Below are 13,947 nucleotides of genomic sequence, written 5' to 3'. Positions count from 1 at the left end.
CCACCCTGCAGTGCCCCCCATCCCCGCCCTGCCCCCCCCAGGCGCCTACCTTGGGCCGCCTGCCCCGCCCTGGAGCCGAGACGCCCTCCCATCCAGTCCTGTTCCTCGCCGCTGCCGCCTGGCCGAGCCACTGCCCAGCTCTCTCCCGCGCCGGTCACCCCTTCTCTGTCCCCCGCGGGGGGCCCCGGGGCCGCGTCTGGGGCACAGGAACTGGGGAGCGCCGCAGAAGCAGCCCCCCCCCACAGCCGCCGAGCCCGTCACCCCTTCTTGGGCACAGATTCACCACCAGCGCCTGGGGAGAGAGGGGTACAGGTCTCAAGCAAAGTGGGGTTCAGGGGAGGGCTTTGTGCAACTACTTTGCATATGCTGGTACCCAGCATGCCCTGGGGAACTCGCTGGAAGCAGGCAGTGGGTGCAGGAGGCTGGGCACTGGGAATACCCCCCCCCCCCCCCCCATGGACACACCATGTCAAATGGTTTTAGATGCCTCAGAGCAGGAAGGCTCCCCCGCCCCCCACAAAAAAAATGGTCCCCATGACCAGACTCGATTGTTGAGCTGTTTGGAAGTGGTTCTGTTGGGCTGGGGAAAGAGATGTGCGGGGACAGGGCAGAGGTCTGGCCAGTCGAGACTGGGGTGAATACAGCCAACCTGTGGAACTCCCTGCCAGGGGACACTGGGAGGCCAAAACTTGCCCCGGGTTCACCAAAGAGCTCATGGCTGTTTGGTAGGGATGCAGCCCCTGCGTGGGGTGCGCCACGCCCCCGGAAGCTGGGAGTGGACCCCAGCAGACGGATCACTCGATAAATTATCCCCTTTGCTCCTGCTGAAGTGCCTAGCACTGGCCACCCTTGGGAGGCAGGGCCCTGGGCCAGACGGACCCTTGCTCTGAGCCAGCGTAGCCGTGTTTGGAGCTCTGATCCTTGCCTGGCTTCCCCAGGTCCCCCCGTAACCCAGCAGGCACCTCGGCAGCACACAGTACCTGGGGGAGGAACCAGCTCCTGCCTCCTCCCCCGCCCCTCGCTGCCCGATACACAGGCAGCAGTGGGGGGGCTGGCGTGTAGTCGGTAGGATTAACCGATAAGCCCACGCGTCCACGCTGACTTCCCTAATTCGTGCACCCCTCTCGTCTTCTGTGTGCACAGTCCCCCTAGTCTTGTGCACAGGCCTCCTGCGTTCTGTGTGCGCCCACACCTCCCGTCCTCTGTGCGCACGTCTCCGGTCCTTGTGCAACCCTCCCACCTTCCGTGCGCACGTCTCCGGTCCTTGTGCAACCCCTCCCACCTTCCGCGCGCACGTCTCCGGTCCTTGTGTAACCCCTCCCACCTTCCGTGCGCACGTCTCCGGTCCTTGTGCAACCCCTCCCACCTTCCGTGCGCACGTCTCCGGTCCTTGTGCAACCCCTCCCACCTTCCGTGCGCACGTCTCCGGTCCTTGTGCAACCCCTCCCACCTTCCGTGCGCACGTCTTCCATCCTTGTGCACACCCCTCCCAACCTGTGTTCACTCCCTTCCAATCCTCAGTGTGCATGCCCCCCGCCCGCTGCGCGCACCCATCTCCCCCATCCCGTGCGCACACCTCCCATATCCGTGTGTACACCCCTACGACCCTCGGTGCACCCCCACACCTCCCCTCTCCTCGTGCACACACGTGGTCCGTATACTCAAGCTCCAAGGCTCTTCAGCACACACCACACCGCAGGACACGGCTGTCGCCAGGCAGGCTGGCCTAGTGGTTCAAGCCCTGGGCTGGGACCCCAGGATCTGTGTCCAACCCACGCTGCTCCACAGACCCCCCCCCCCCCCATGCAGCCCTGTCGCTCAGCTCCTGTCTGATCAGCGGGGACTGTGGGCCCTGCCCCATCGGTCCGTCTCGGCTTAGACCGGACGCTCTGGTGCGCAGGGACCTCCTGACTGTCTCTGTCCCGCCCCAGATCTCTGCGGGGGCTCTGGACGCTGCTCTCCCAGAACCCGCCCGCCAGCCCCTGGCAAACAGAGGCCAAAGCCTTCAGCCCCGACCTGGTGCTGGGCAGCCAGTTTGCCCCGGTGATGTGCCCCCAGCCAGAGCCCCCTTCTGGAGTCAGCTGCATTCTGAGATCCCGGGGCAGAGGGGCTGTAGAAAGGGGCCCCCCAGGTCTCCGGCGGGGTCCCCTCTAATTTTGTCCCTCCATGCCCGGAATAAATGTTGTTCTTTGCACCGAGGCATGTGCAGGATGTGCACCACCCATAGAAACACACGCGGCCTGCTGGGGGCGTTGTCCCCAAGCGCTCAGCGTCCCGGGAGCACCGGTCTCCGGGAGGGTTTCTGAACGGCCGCCCTTGTCACCTACCTCTCGTCGCCACACGGGGACGGGCTCCCCCGTCGAAGCGCCCAAGGGCTGGGAGAGACCGAGGCTGCAATCCCAGGCCGGCATCCGGGCTCGTGTCTCCTCCGGCCGGAGCCCCCCTCCCCGTCCCCGCCACGGCCGGATTTGCGGATCATCCTCTTGGATACATAAATAGAATTCCCGTTGCAGGAGCGCGCCCCGGAGAGCCGGGGGTCCCCGCGCCGGGCTCAGGAGGTAGCGTGTGGGAGTCTGGGTAACACTGCTGTCTGCCGGGGCCGGGGGCCCGAGCCCGGCCGGCGGGCGGGGCCCCTACACGGAGCTCTCGTCCAGCTTGTCCACCAGCTGCGTGTGTTTCCGCTTCTCCAGGATCTTGCTGAGCTCCTCGGCGAAGGACGTGGTGCAGAGGGGCGAGGGGCTGGGCTCCTCCTGCTGCCGCAGCAGCATGTAGCTGTTCCCGTTCATCTTGCGCAGCATGTGGGGCAGGGCGGCGATGCCGTTGGTGAACTCGGCCGGGAGCGGCGGCGGCGGCGGCGGCGGCACCAGGGGCAGCTCCCGGGCCGGGGACGTGGCCGTGGGGGCCTCGCCCGGGATGATCTGCAGGCAGCCGTCCTCCGCGCCCCGCGCCGCCGCCTCCTCGGGCGGCCGGGCCGCGCCCAGGCAGTTGGCCGAGACCGTCTGCAGCTCCACGGCCGGGGCGCCCAGCTCGTAGTGGCCCTTGTGGCGCTGCTGGCAGGAGGCGCGGAGCAGCAGCGCGCCCAGCAGCAGGCACAGGCCGCCCAGCAGGGCGATGACCGAGAGGTAGACGGTGGCCATGTCCGGGGCGGCCCGGCGGGCGGTGCGCGGGGGCGGCGGGTCCGTGGGCGGCGCCGGCAGCACCCTCAGGGCGTAGGCGGCCAGGGGGGAGCGCAGGCCGTTCTCCACCCCCAAGCAGCGGTACTCCCCGCTGTGCTCCGGCAGGGCGTCCGTCAGCAGCAGCCCGTCCTCCCCCTCCCGGAAGTGGCCCCGCCCGGCCGCCAGCCCCTCCGTGCCGTTCACCAGCCACGCGGCCCGCGCCAGGTTGGAGCGCTGCTCGCACGGCAGCAGCACGTCGTCGCCCCGCAGCACCGTCCGGCTCCTCTGCACGGGGGGCGCTGGGGAGAGACGAGAGGCGGAGTCGGCCAGCGCCCCACGGAATGCGCCCCACGGCCAGCGCCCCACGGCCAGCGCTCTGCACCCCACGGCCAGCGCCCCATGGGATGCGCCCCATGGCCAGCGCCCCACGGCCAGCACTCTGCACCCCACGGCCAGCGCCCCATGGCCAGCGCCCCACAGCCAGCACTCTGCACCCCACGGCCAGTGCCCCATGGAATGCGCCCCATGGCCAGCGCCCCATGGCCAGCGCCCCACGGCCAGCACTCTGCACCCCACGGCCAGCGCCCCATGGAATGCGCCCCATGGCCAGCGCCCCACAGCCAGCACCCTGCACCCCACGGCCAACGCCCCATGGAATGCGCCCCATGGCCAGCGCCCCACGGCCAGCACTCTGCACCCCACGGCCAACGCCCCACGGAATGCGCCCCATGGCCAGCACCCCACGGCCAACACCCTGTACCCCATGGCCAGCGCCCCACGGCCAGCACTCTGTACCCCACGGCCAGCACCCCATGGAATGCGCCCCACGGCCAGCACCCCACGGCCAGCACTCTGCACCCCATGGCCAGCACCCCATGGAATGTGCCCCACGGCCAGCACCCTGCACCTCACGGCCAGCGCCCCACAGAATGCGCCCCACGGCCAGCAACCACAAGGCCCTGGGCAGAGGCTGGGCTGCTGAGCCCAGTGCTGGCTCCCAGGGTGTCTTGGGACGGGAGCCACCAGCCTGGCGACTGGGCTGGGCTGGGCAGGGCAGGGCAGGGCAGGGCAGGGCAGGGCCACGCCTCCCGCCCGGGGAACAGGGGCAACGGTGAGAGCCGGGAGGGGCCAGCGGGACGCTCTCTGCCCAAGGTCGTTCCCCTTCTCCCCCGGGCAGGGCCAACGCCCCTGGCACCAGGGCCCGGCGCATCCTGTGGGTCGGATCGTGGGTCCGGCGGGGCAGAGCGGAGCCTCACCCGGGGCGGAGCCTTTCCAGCAGCCCTCCTTGCCGTGCTCCACGTCCTGGGCCAGCTGCGCCCTGTGGGGAAGAAGCCGGGTCAGTGCCTGGTCCGGGCCCAAGGCCCTAAGAAACCTGAACATGCAGACACGCGGCCCCACCCACGGACACGCCCCAATTGGCCCCGCCCACTGACACGCCCCCACGCAGTCCTGCCTACGGACACGTCCCAATTGGCCCCGCGCAGTCCTGCCCACGGACACGCCCCACTTGGCCCCGCCCACGGACACGCCCCACTTGGCCCCTCCCACGGACACGCCCCCACGCAGTCCCGCCCACGGACACGCCCACACACTGGCCCAGCCACACCCATATACGTGGCCCCTCCTGCAGACACACGGCCCCGCCCACAGCCCCGCCCCTGTGGCTCCAGCCCACACACGCTGACGCACACCCAGCCAGCTGGCCCTCGGCGTCCCAGCTCCACCAGGGCCCGGCTAAGGACGCCGTTCTGGGCAGCGTGGGCGCTGGGCTGAGAAGCCAGTGCCCCCGAGTGCCTGGGCAGGGGACGGCGAGGGGAGGTTTGCTTGGGGGCCAGGGCAGTCCCAGTGTCCCGGCGCCCCCCCCCCGGATGGGGGTTCGCCCTGGGGCTCCCAGGCTGCAGCAGGGACGTTGGCTGGCGCCGGCAGCCCCTCTAGCCCCATGGCTGCGCCTCGCCGGGCGGGCAGGGCCCCTTGGGTGGCACCGGGGGGCCGCGGTTCCCGTACCTGTCGGCAGCGCCGGCCACCTCCCTGCAGCGCCGGCCGTCCCAGGCGCAGTTCGGGTCCCGGGCCAGGATGCAGTCGTAGCAGGAGCCGTACCGGGCACAGCTGGACAGGGGGAGCTGCACGACCCCGCTGGCCGCCCCTACATACACGCTTCTCTGCAAGGCACAGCCGAGAGCCCCGGGGGAGGCGCTGAAGCCGGCCCGGGCCAGGAGAACCCACTGGGCGAAGGCCCGGAGCCCCCTTCCCTCGTCCCCTGCCCAGCCGAGCTACCCTGCCGGTGGCTGGGCGCCCAGACGCCCGCTCCCAGCTCTGGGAGGCAGCGGGGTTAGCGGTTAGAGCGGGCGGGGGAGGGGCTTGGACAGCTGGGTTCTATTTCTGGCAGGGTCACTGGCCTTGGCCAGTCACTGTCTCCGCCCCCCATGGGACAGCCTCCCCCATCGGCCGGATCCCACGGTGTCAGGGAAGTGCCGGGGGCCCAGGGCTGGGGGGCCCCACACCGACCCCTACAGCTCCTGGCTGGTTCCCAGGCCCTGGGCTGCAGCCCCAGACGGAGGGGCTGGGGGTCGCCCTTCCCGCAGGCAGCATCCAGGGGGGCACCGCCCGGCCCCGGAGCCCCATGCAGCCGCCGAGGGGTTCTGTGCGCCCATTTCTGAGCCTCCCCGCCCCGGCGCAGCGTCTCACCTGGGCTCTGGAGACCACCAGGCGTTCCACGGGCTGGGGGGCCTCGAAGACCTGCAGCTCCTCTATAATGTGCACGCCGGAGCCGATCACCACGGCCCTGTGCAGCCAGCCGGCCCCTGGGCGGGGGCAGAGGCGGGTCAGCGCCCACGGGCCAGGGCCGGGCGACCGCGCAGCCCACCCGCCCCCTGCGTGCGGGATCTCTGCTCCCCGTCTGGGTCCCTGCTGCCTGGCCCCCCAGCCCCACCGGGTCCCCCCAGCCCCATGCAAGGGACTCTGCCCCCCAGGCTTGGCGGAGCCGACGCACCGGTCCCCAGGAAGAGCACGTCGTACTGCCGGCCGTCCAGCGCCGCCACCCGGTCCACCGCCAGCGCTGTGTAGAGCACGTTCCTCTTCACCAGCAGGGGCTGCCCCCGCGCCGGCTTCACCTCCTCGGCCATCAGCGGGTGCAGCTTGATGAAATCCAGCACGCCGTTGGGCAGGTCCTGGGAGGAGTGGTAGCCGCCCTGGCGGGCCCGGTCGGTGATGCACTGCGGGGGGAGGAGAGGTCGGTAGGGGCGGGTCACGGGCGCACGCGCCGCCCGGCCGCTGGGGCAATGCGGCCACCTCTGGGGCGGGACGCAGCCAGGGGGGAACAGCCCCCCGCAACGCCAGGCTAGGGCAGAAGTTCGAGGTCGTCTGTGGCGGCCTCTGGGGACATCGCGCCCCCTGGGCCCGGCTGTTGTCTGGGCCAGGGTGGCACCTCGGGTTCTGCGCTTTCCCGTCTCAACGGCTACCCCGCCCTGGCATGACTGCGGTGACCGGGCTCTGCAGGGGTCAGCGGGAGAAACGCACGGGCCTGGCTTCCACCGGCGGCCGCCGAAACCAGCTAACCCTTCACTCGGGCCCAGCCTCGGAGCTGCCGGGAGCCGTGGGGACCATCTGGTCTGACCCCTGCACGCCGGACGCAGTGGGCCCAGCCCTGGGGGATTAGCGTCCTCCTGGCTCCCGGCTCCCTCCCCAGGGCACGGCTGCAGCCCAGCAGGGGGCGCTGGCGGCGCTGGTCACTTACGGAGCCCGGCCGTGGGTTTGGCACGGCCCCCTCGTAGCGGGTCCACTTGCGGCTGCTGTCCTGGTACTGCATGTAGGGCCCCGCGAAGGCCCGCTGCAGCGCCGACATGTTGTACTGGCACACGGCAGAGGCCTCCATGCTGCGCCTGGGGGGACAGCGACAGGGTCGGGTCCTGACCCCGCTGGCCCCCTGCCGGCTCCTGACCTCACTGCTCTCCCCCCACCGGCTCCTGGCCCCACTGGCCCCCCCCCCGCCGGCTCCTGATGCCATCTGCCTCCCCTTCCCGCCCCCCTGCTGCCTCCTGACCCGACTGCCCTCCCCGTGCCGGCTCCTGGCCCCACTGGCCCCCCCCGCCGGCTCCTGAGCCCACTACGTCTCCCTTCCCCCCACTGGCTCCTGACCCCGCCGGCCTCCCCCGCCCTGACTGGCCGGGCCCTGCAGAGACGGCTCTGGCCAGCCGGGTGCTCGCGAAGGGCCGGCCGGAGAAGGGGCTGAAGTAACGAGGGGATCCTCCCTCGGCCGGGCAGGTGGCCAAGCGGATCAGGCACATGATGCCCATTTTTCAGACGGGCCTGAGGCCCCGAGGGGGAAGGGACATGCCCAGGGTCACAGGGCAAGGCGGTGGCAGAGCTGGGCCCAACCCCAGCCCCCTGGGGCCGCTCTCGCATCCGTTCAGGGAAAAGGGAGACACCCCCCTTCCCCCCCAGGGCTCCATCGGGAGCAAACACCTGGGAGGCAGCAGCCGGCCCGGGCCGAGCGGGACATGGCCACACGTCTGCCAAGGGCCCAGAGCCCCTGTCCGGGAGCAGACCTGGCACCAGCCCTGCCCGACCTGAGGCCCCTGGCAGGTCTCCGGGGCAGGCTGCTCCGCAGCAGGGACTCACAGGTCGGGGAAGAGCCCTGCAGCTCTCAGGAGGGTGTCCCAGGCCAGGCCTGCGGAGGGCACCAGAGAGGAGCAAGGCCTGGGGAGCTGGCCCTGGGTGCCTCAGTTTCCCCACTCTGTTAAACCTGCCCCTGGAGATCCTGTTGGCAAGCGCCACGGAGCAGAGGAAGGACAGCCCCTGGTGAGCCGTCAGCCCTCTGCCCGGCACTTGGGGGGCCCCCGCCGGCTCTTGCAGCCCCCGAGAAATTCCTGCCGACCCCAGACAGCATGGCATCCAGCCCCGGCTGGGTAGTGGGGGGGAGGGGCCCTGTAAGCCCCAGAGACGCTCGCCCCAGGCCGCCGCCTATTCCCAGCCTCACGGCTCAGGTGTCTGCTGCTGGCGCTGGGGAGACCTGGCTGGGGAGATTTCCTGTCGTCACAGGAGGGATGAATTCCTGCTTCCTTGGGACGGACCGGCCCATCCTCCCCTTCCCCCTCCCCCGGCCTGGAGAGGAAGCGCCCACCCTGGAGGAGCGGATCAGGCCCACTGCAGGGCTGCGCACTAACTGCTAGGCAATGGTGCCACAGCACTGTCCCTTTAATTTAACCCCCTCACACCTGGATTCTTCCTGCTGGCTGCCGTGCCCGGCTGGGAGAGAGAATAAACAAATTTCTCTATAGAACCGTCCCTGCCGGGCCCAGGTTTCCCCACGCGCCATGCAGCTGGGCAGACCCGCTGTCGGCATGGGGCAGCTGGGGACAGAGCCAGGCAGTGGGTCAGTAGAACCCACGCGAGGGCCAAGGCCCCCCGGAAAGGGCGTGTCCAAGAAACCGGCCGGTGGCGCTGGGCCCAGACGTGCCCAAGGGGCGCGCGTTCCGGCTCCTCGTGGGACGTTCACTCCCGGTTCATTGAGCTAGCGGCGATCGGGTCATGGATGAATCGGGAAGCTCCCCAGGCGGGGAACGCAGGCGGCCCCCCCGGACCCCCTCTCTCGCCGCGGTCTGGGCCTGGGTTCTCCCAAGCCTGCTCGATCGCAGACTCGCTTGCAACCTGCGTCTCGTTCGCACCGGCCCCAGGAACGCGTCGGCGGTGAGCGGGGTGCGATCGGCAGCCCCCCCCCAACAGTGCAGAGGCCTGTCGCAGCACACGGAAAACCGCACGACGCTCTCATCTTTTCTCCCGGGCGCGTGCCCCTGCCGGAGCGTGGCCTGGTCCCCGCCCGCTACAGCAGGGCGCCGCTCAGGGCTGGGGGGAGGCGCTTGGGGGGCACCAGGCCATGCACCGCTCCTGACGTCTGCTTCACGGGGTGAAACGGCTCAGGGGACGCCGCCTTGGGGCGCGTGTCGGACGTGGGCGCGGCAGAGCAGACCAAGGAAGTTGCTGGCGTTAAGGGCTGAGCTCCGGCAGGGCCAGGGGGTCGCTGAGGAGGCTGGGAGAACCGGATCCACCCGGCTGGCTGGATCCCTCTAATCCTGCCCATCCTTGTGCGGAATGCACTGTACGCGCACTGAGGCCCGCGCGGATGCGCACGCCCAGGGGACACAACCTCGCCGGGCGGCGTTGGAGTCTCCCAAGGCGCGCAGGGAACGCTGCTCGGCGAGGGGACTGTCCCGGGGACGTGAAACGCGGGAGCGGATCTTTCAACCCGCACGGGGTGGGGGCAGGAGGAGGAGGTCCGGGGGGGGCAGACCCGTGAACGGAGAGGACCCCCCCCAGAGCTCGGCAGCGTGGGGAGGAAGCAGGCAGGGGACGGCGGGGCAGAGGGTGGGTCGGCGCTGCCACGGGCCTGTGGGAGGGGCCAGAACCAGGCCGGTGAGCCGGTGAGCCGGCCGCTCTGCCAGCTCTCGGGGCACAAGGGGCCCCGCCCCCCCGGGAGCCTCCAGGCAGCCCCGGCCCCACTCACCACTGGGCGGACAAGGTGAAGGCGGCGTAGAAGAGGGTGCTGGGCCAGCTGCCCCCGTCCAGGCTGTGCACGGCCTGCAGCACCTCGTAGGCGGGGATGTAGCAGGCCAGCCGGGCCTTCAGGAACGACGTCCACTTGCGCTGCAGGATGCTCTTGCCGCCCAGGTCGCTCTGCGAGGGGAGGGGAGGGACGCTCTGGGTGAGGGCGGGGCTCTGGCCTCTGAGCCCCTCGGGCCTGGGGTGCCCCCCACCCCTGCAGCAGCTCAGGGCCCCAGGCAGCCAGGGAAGAGGGCTCCCCAGACATCAAGCAGAGGAGCCCGGCCGGCACGGAGTCTGAGCCCCCGGGGCCGAGAGCCTCCGCCCCCCGTCATAGCCCCCAACCTGGCCGAGCTACCGACGCCCACAAGCCCCCCGTCATAGTCCCCAACCTGGCCGAGCTACCGACGCCCACAAGCCCCCCGTCATAGCCCCCAACCTGGCCGAGCTACCGACGCCCACAAGCCCCCCGTCATAGCCCCCAACCTGGCCGAGCTACCGACGCCCACAAGCCACCCGTCAAGGACTTCAAGGTCCAGAGAGTCCACGTTTACGCTGGTTTAACCCTGCCAGGGCCCCGGGCTGCAGGGGCAGGCGAAAACTCCCCACTCTGCCAATCTGCCCTGGGGAAATTCCTCCTTAATCCCAGTACGGCCACCCACAGGCCCACCGACGTGGAGTGGGGGGCGGGGAGGGGGACAATTGCTCCGGGGCCTGGTGATTCAGAGGAGTCCAGGGCTCCGGGCGGCCGCCACGGTTACTCTAAGGGAGAACGTGGAGATGTGAATATCCAGAGGAGGGGAAACGGCCTTTGTAGTGAGTTAGCCAATTGGGATCCTTCCTCAGCCCTAAGCGGATAGTGTTGAACTGAACCGGAATTCGCACCCTGATGTGATTTCTCCCTTGTATCTCCCCCTGCTTCTCTCGCTGCCACTCCGATTCATCTCAGGAAGTGGGGTTTACTCCCAAGCTGGGGCCCGAATACATCGGTTTCTCTCGGGTGCCCCAGGACCCGGGGCTGTTTCGGCAGATACGGACGAGCCCGGCTCCCCCTCGGACGCCACGTGAAGGCAGCTTGCTCCTGCGTGGCTAGATGTGCTCGCTACGCAGAGGAGGGACGGGCGTTTGGCTGACTGGGATCAGCTTCGTTTGTGAGCAGCCCCCGCTGTGTTTGTAGCAACCGCAGGGAGAGCTGAAATGTGGTTACTGGGGTTTGTGATTTCGGGGGGACATGGGACTGGGCTACGCCTGTTCCCCAGCGAAGGGCTCCCAGGGGGCTGAGAACCTTACGAGGCAGGGGCTGGACTTTCAGAGCTCCGCGTTACTCTGGCCAGGAGGCGACATCCTGCCTGGACTGGTTTGACCTCTTCCCACCCCCAGTTCAAAGAACAGAGCTCTGCAGGCATCCTTAGGTGCCTCTTTCGCATGCTTACGCCAGGAGTTTGTGCTTCTTCTACCCGGCTTGCTAAGAGCTGAAATCGCTGGGAGCTGACATCACTTGAGACTGATGGGCAGAAATCACAGCGACGGAGAGGAGGGCAGCAAAGAGGTGTCACGAGTGGCCTGCAGGGCAGTGGCGGAGAGGTGTCACGTGTGGCCAGCAGGGCGGCAGCAGAAAGGTGCCACGAATGGCCAGCAGGGCGGTGGCGGAGAGGTGCCACGAATGGCCAGCAGGGCGGTGGCGGAGAGGTGCCACGAATGGCCAGCAGGGCGGCAGCAGAGAGGTGCCACGAATGGCCAGCAGGGCGGTGGCGGAGAGGTGTCACGTGTGGCCAGCAGGGCGGCAGCAGAGAGGTGCCACGAATGGCCAGCAGGGCGGTGGCGGAGAGGTGCCACGAATGGCCAGCAGGGCGGTGGCGGAGAGGTGCCACGAATGGCCAGCAGGGCGGCGGCGGAGAGGTGCCATGAATGGCCAGCAGGGCGGTGGTGGAGAGGTGCCACGTGTGGCCAGCAGGGCGGTGGCAGAGAGGTGCCACGAATGGCCAGCAGGGCGGTGGCGGAGAGATGCCACGAATGGTCAGCAGGGCGGTGGCGGAGAGATGCCACGAATGGTCAGCAGGGCGGTGGCGGAGAGCTGCCACGAATGGTCAGCAGGGCGGTGGCGGAGAGCTGCCACGAATGGTCAGCAGGGCGGTGGCGGAGAGGTGCCACGAATGGTCAGCAGGGCGGCGGCGGAGAGGTGCCACGAGTGGCCAGCAGGGAGGCAACAGAGAGGTGCCATGAATGGTCAGCAGGGAGGCAACAGAGAGGTGCCACGTGTGGCCAGTAGGGTGGTGGCGGAGAGGTGCCACGAATGGCCAGCAGGGTGGTAACGGAGAGGTGCCACGTGTGGCCAGCAGGGCGGTGGCAGAGAGGTGCCACGAATGGTCAGCAGGGCGGCGGCGGAGAGGTGCCACGAGTGGCCAGCAGGGAGGCAACAGAGAGGTGCCACGTGTGGCCAGCAGGGAGGCAACAGAGAGGTGCCACGTGTGGCCAGCAGGGTGGTGGCGGAGAGGTGCCACGAATGGCCAGCAGGGAGGCAACAGAGAGGTGCCATGTGTGGCCAGCAGGGTGGTGGTGGAGAGGTGCCACGAGTGGCCAGCAGGGTGGTGGCGGAGAGGTGCCACGTGTGGCCAGCAGGGCGGTGGCGGAGAGGTGCCACAAATGGCCAGCAGGGCGGTGGCGGAGAGGTGCCACGAATGGTCAGCAGGGCGGTGGCAGAGAGGTGCCACGAATGGCCAGCAGGGAGGCAACAGAGAGGTGCCATGTGTGGCCAGTAGGGCGGTGGCGGAGAGGTGCCACGAATGGTCAGCAGGGCGGTGGCGGAGAGGTGCCACGAGTGGCCAGCAGGGAGGCAACAGAGAGGTGCCACGTGTGGCCAGCAGGGTGGTGGCGGAGAGGTGCCATGGATGGCCAGCAGGGTGGTGGCAGAGAGGTGCCACAAATAGCCAGCAGTGCAGTGGCAGAGAGGTGCCATGTGTGGCCAGAAGGGTGGCAGCAGAGAGGTACCACGAATGGGCAGCAGGTTGGTGGCAGAGAGGTGCCACGAATAGCCAGGAGGGTGGTGGCGGAGAGGTGCCATGAATGGCCAGCAGGGTGGTGGCAGAGAGGTGCCACAAATAGCCAGCAGTGCAGTGGCAGAGAGGTGCCATGTGTGGCCAGAAGGGTGGCAGCAGAGAGGTACCACGAATGGGCAGCAGGTTGGTGGCAGAGAGGTGCCACGAATAGCCAGCAGGGTGGTGGCGGAGAGGTGCCACGAGTGGCCAGCAGGGTGGCGGCAGAGAGGTACCACAAATGGCCACCAGGTGGCAGCAGAGAGGTGCCACGAATGGCCAGCAGGGCAGCAGCAGAGAGGTGCCACGTGTGGCCAGTAGGGCAGTGGCAGAGAGGTACCACGAATGGCCAGCAGGTGGCAGCAGAGTGGTGCCACGAATGGCCAGCAGGGCAGCAGCAGAGAGGTGCCACGTGTGGCCAGCAGGGCAGTGGCGGAGAGCAGTGAGCAGGTGGATGTGAGTGGCCAGCAGAGGGAGTTAGATACCTCGTTAGCTCCCCCAACCCAGGCTGGGGGGTGAACTCTGCGGCTGCCCCTCTGGGCCTGCCCTGCCCAAGGGAGCGACTGTGTGTGGGGTACGGAGACGGGCCGGGCATGGGAAGGGGCCGTTCCAATTGCTGGATGTAAGAACCTGAGCAGGAAAGGACGCTGCCCAACCGCCGTGGGGCGGGGCTTCTACTCGGGGTCTACGTTTCGGAGCCCTGTTTAGGGGTTTTCCCAAATCACCGCCACGTTCCTGCCCTCCCTTTCACTCCAAAGCACACGCTGCCGGCTGGGGGCGCTGTGCCCATCAGCTGGGCGGCTCCTGAATCTCTCCTGGGCGGCCGCCCAAGCGCTCAGATTACAGGGAACTCTGCTCTCAGCCACCTTGGGCCGAATCCAGATCCGGGCTGAGGAACAGGCCCTGCCAGGCGCGAGGGAAGCGAGGCAGCAGAAGCCGGTTCAGAGCCGGGATTCCCTCCCTCCGCACCTAGAAACAGGGGAGTCCCTCAAAGGGATGGGCAGCCCCACACCGGCAAACGCAGTGCAAGCCATGCAATCTACGGGGCAGGCCCCCAGCTCTGACCCGGCCGAGTGATCTGAGCTCTGATCCCAGCCCTGCGACCGTGGGGAGAATCATGTCATCGCTCCGTGCCTCAGTTTCCCCAGCAGTGACTCAGGGCTAGCTCCCGTGGCGGGGGTAGCAGCAAGGCCTCTGCAAGGCAGTCTCAGGCCAGAAAGGGGTCA

At 69.0% G+C, this 13,947-nt stretch overlaps 2 protein-coding genes across 3 annotated transcripts in view; both read right to left on the bottom strand.

Moving 5' to 3' along the window:
* Nucleotides 1–2,483: 2,483 nt before the first annotated feature.
* Nucleotides 2,484–13,947, bottom strand: part of SEMA4G (semaphorin 4G) — a 77,832-nt gene continuing 66,368 nt past the window's right edge. For both annotated transcript variants that reach the window (XM_075935592.1, XM_075935593.1), the window contains exons 9-15: nucleotides 9,655–9,824; nucleotides 6,889–7,033; nucleotides 6,145–6,367; nucleotides 5,841–5,956; nucleotides 5,160–5,314; nucleotides 4,412–4,473; nucleotides 2,484–3,454 (exon numbers count right to left, since the gene is read on the bottom strand). In XM_075935592.1, the coding sequence (XP_075791707.1) occupies nucleotides 2,634–3,454; nucleotides 4,412–4,473; nucleotides 5,160–5,314; nucleotides 5,841–5,956; nucleotides 6,145–6,367; nucleotides 6,889–7,033; nucleotides 9,655–9,824 (1,692 nt within the window). In that variant the 3' untranslated portion in view covers nucleotides 2,484–2,633. The remainder of the gene's footprint in view (nucleotides 3,455–4,411; nucleotides 4,474–5,159; nucleotides 5,315–5,840; nucleotides 5,957–6,144; nucleotides 6,368–6,888; nucleotides 7,034–9,654; nucleotides 9,825–13,947) is intronic.
* Nucleotides 9,831–12,820, bottom strand: LOC142830468 (uncharacterized). Its single transcript, XM_075935620.1, has 2 exons — nucleotides 10,176–12,820; nucleotides 9,831–10,034 (listed from the first exon to the last, which is right to left on the bottom strand). The coding sequence occupies exon 1, from the start codon at nucleotides 12,818–12,820 to the stop codon at nucleotides 11,777–11,779; it is 1,044 nt and encodes a 347-aa protein (XP_075791735.1). The 3' UTR covers nucleotides 9,831–10,034; nucleotides 10,176–11,776.

The sequence above is a fragment of the Pelodiscus sinensis genome, chromosome 8 (genome assembly GCF_049634645.1).
Source record: "Pelodiscus sinensis isolate JC-2024 chromosome 8, ASM4963464v1, whole genome shotgun sequence".
Classification (NCBI taxonomy): domain Eukaryota; kingdom Metazoa; phylum Chordata; order Testudines; family Trionychidae; genus Pelodiscus; species Pelodiscus sinensis.
The sequence above is the reverse complement of the archived record's forward strand: the minus strand, read 5'-3'. Positions and strand labels throughout refer to the sequence as shown.

Excerpts from the sequence above, each read along its gene's own strand:
- LOC142830468 (XM_075935620.1), bottom strand. The coding sequence starts at position 12,820 with ATGGCACCTCTCTGCCACTGCACTGCTGGCTATTTGTGGCACCTCTCT.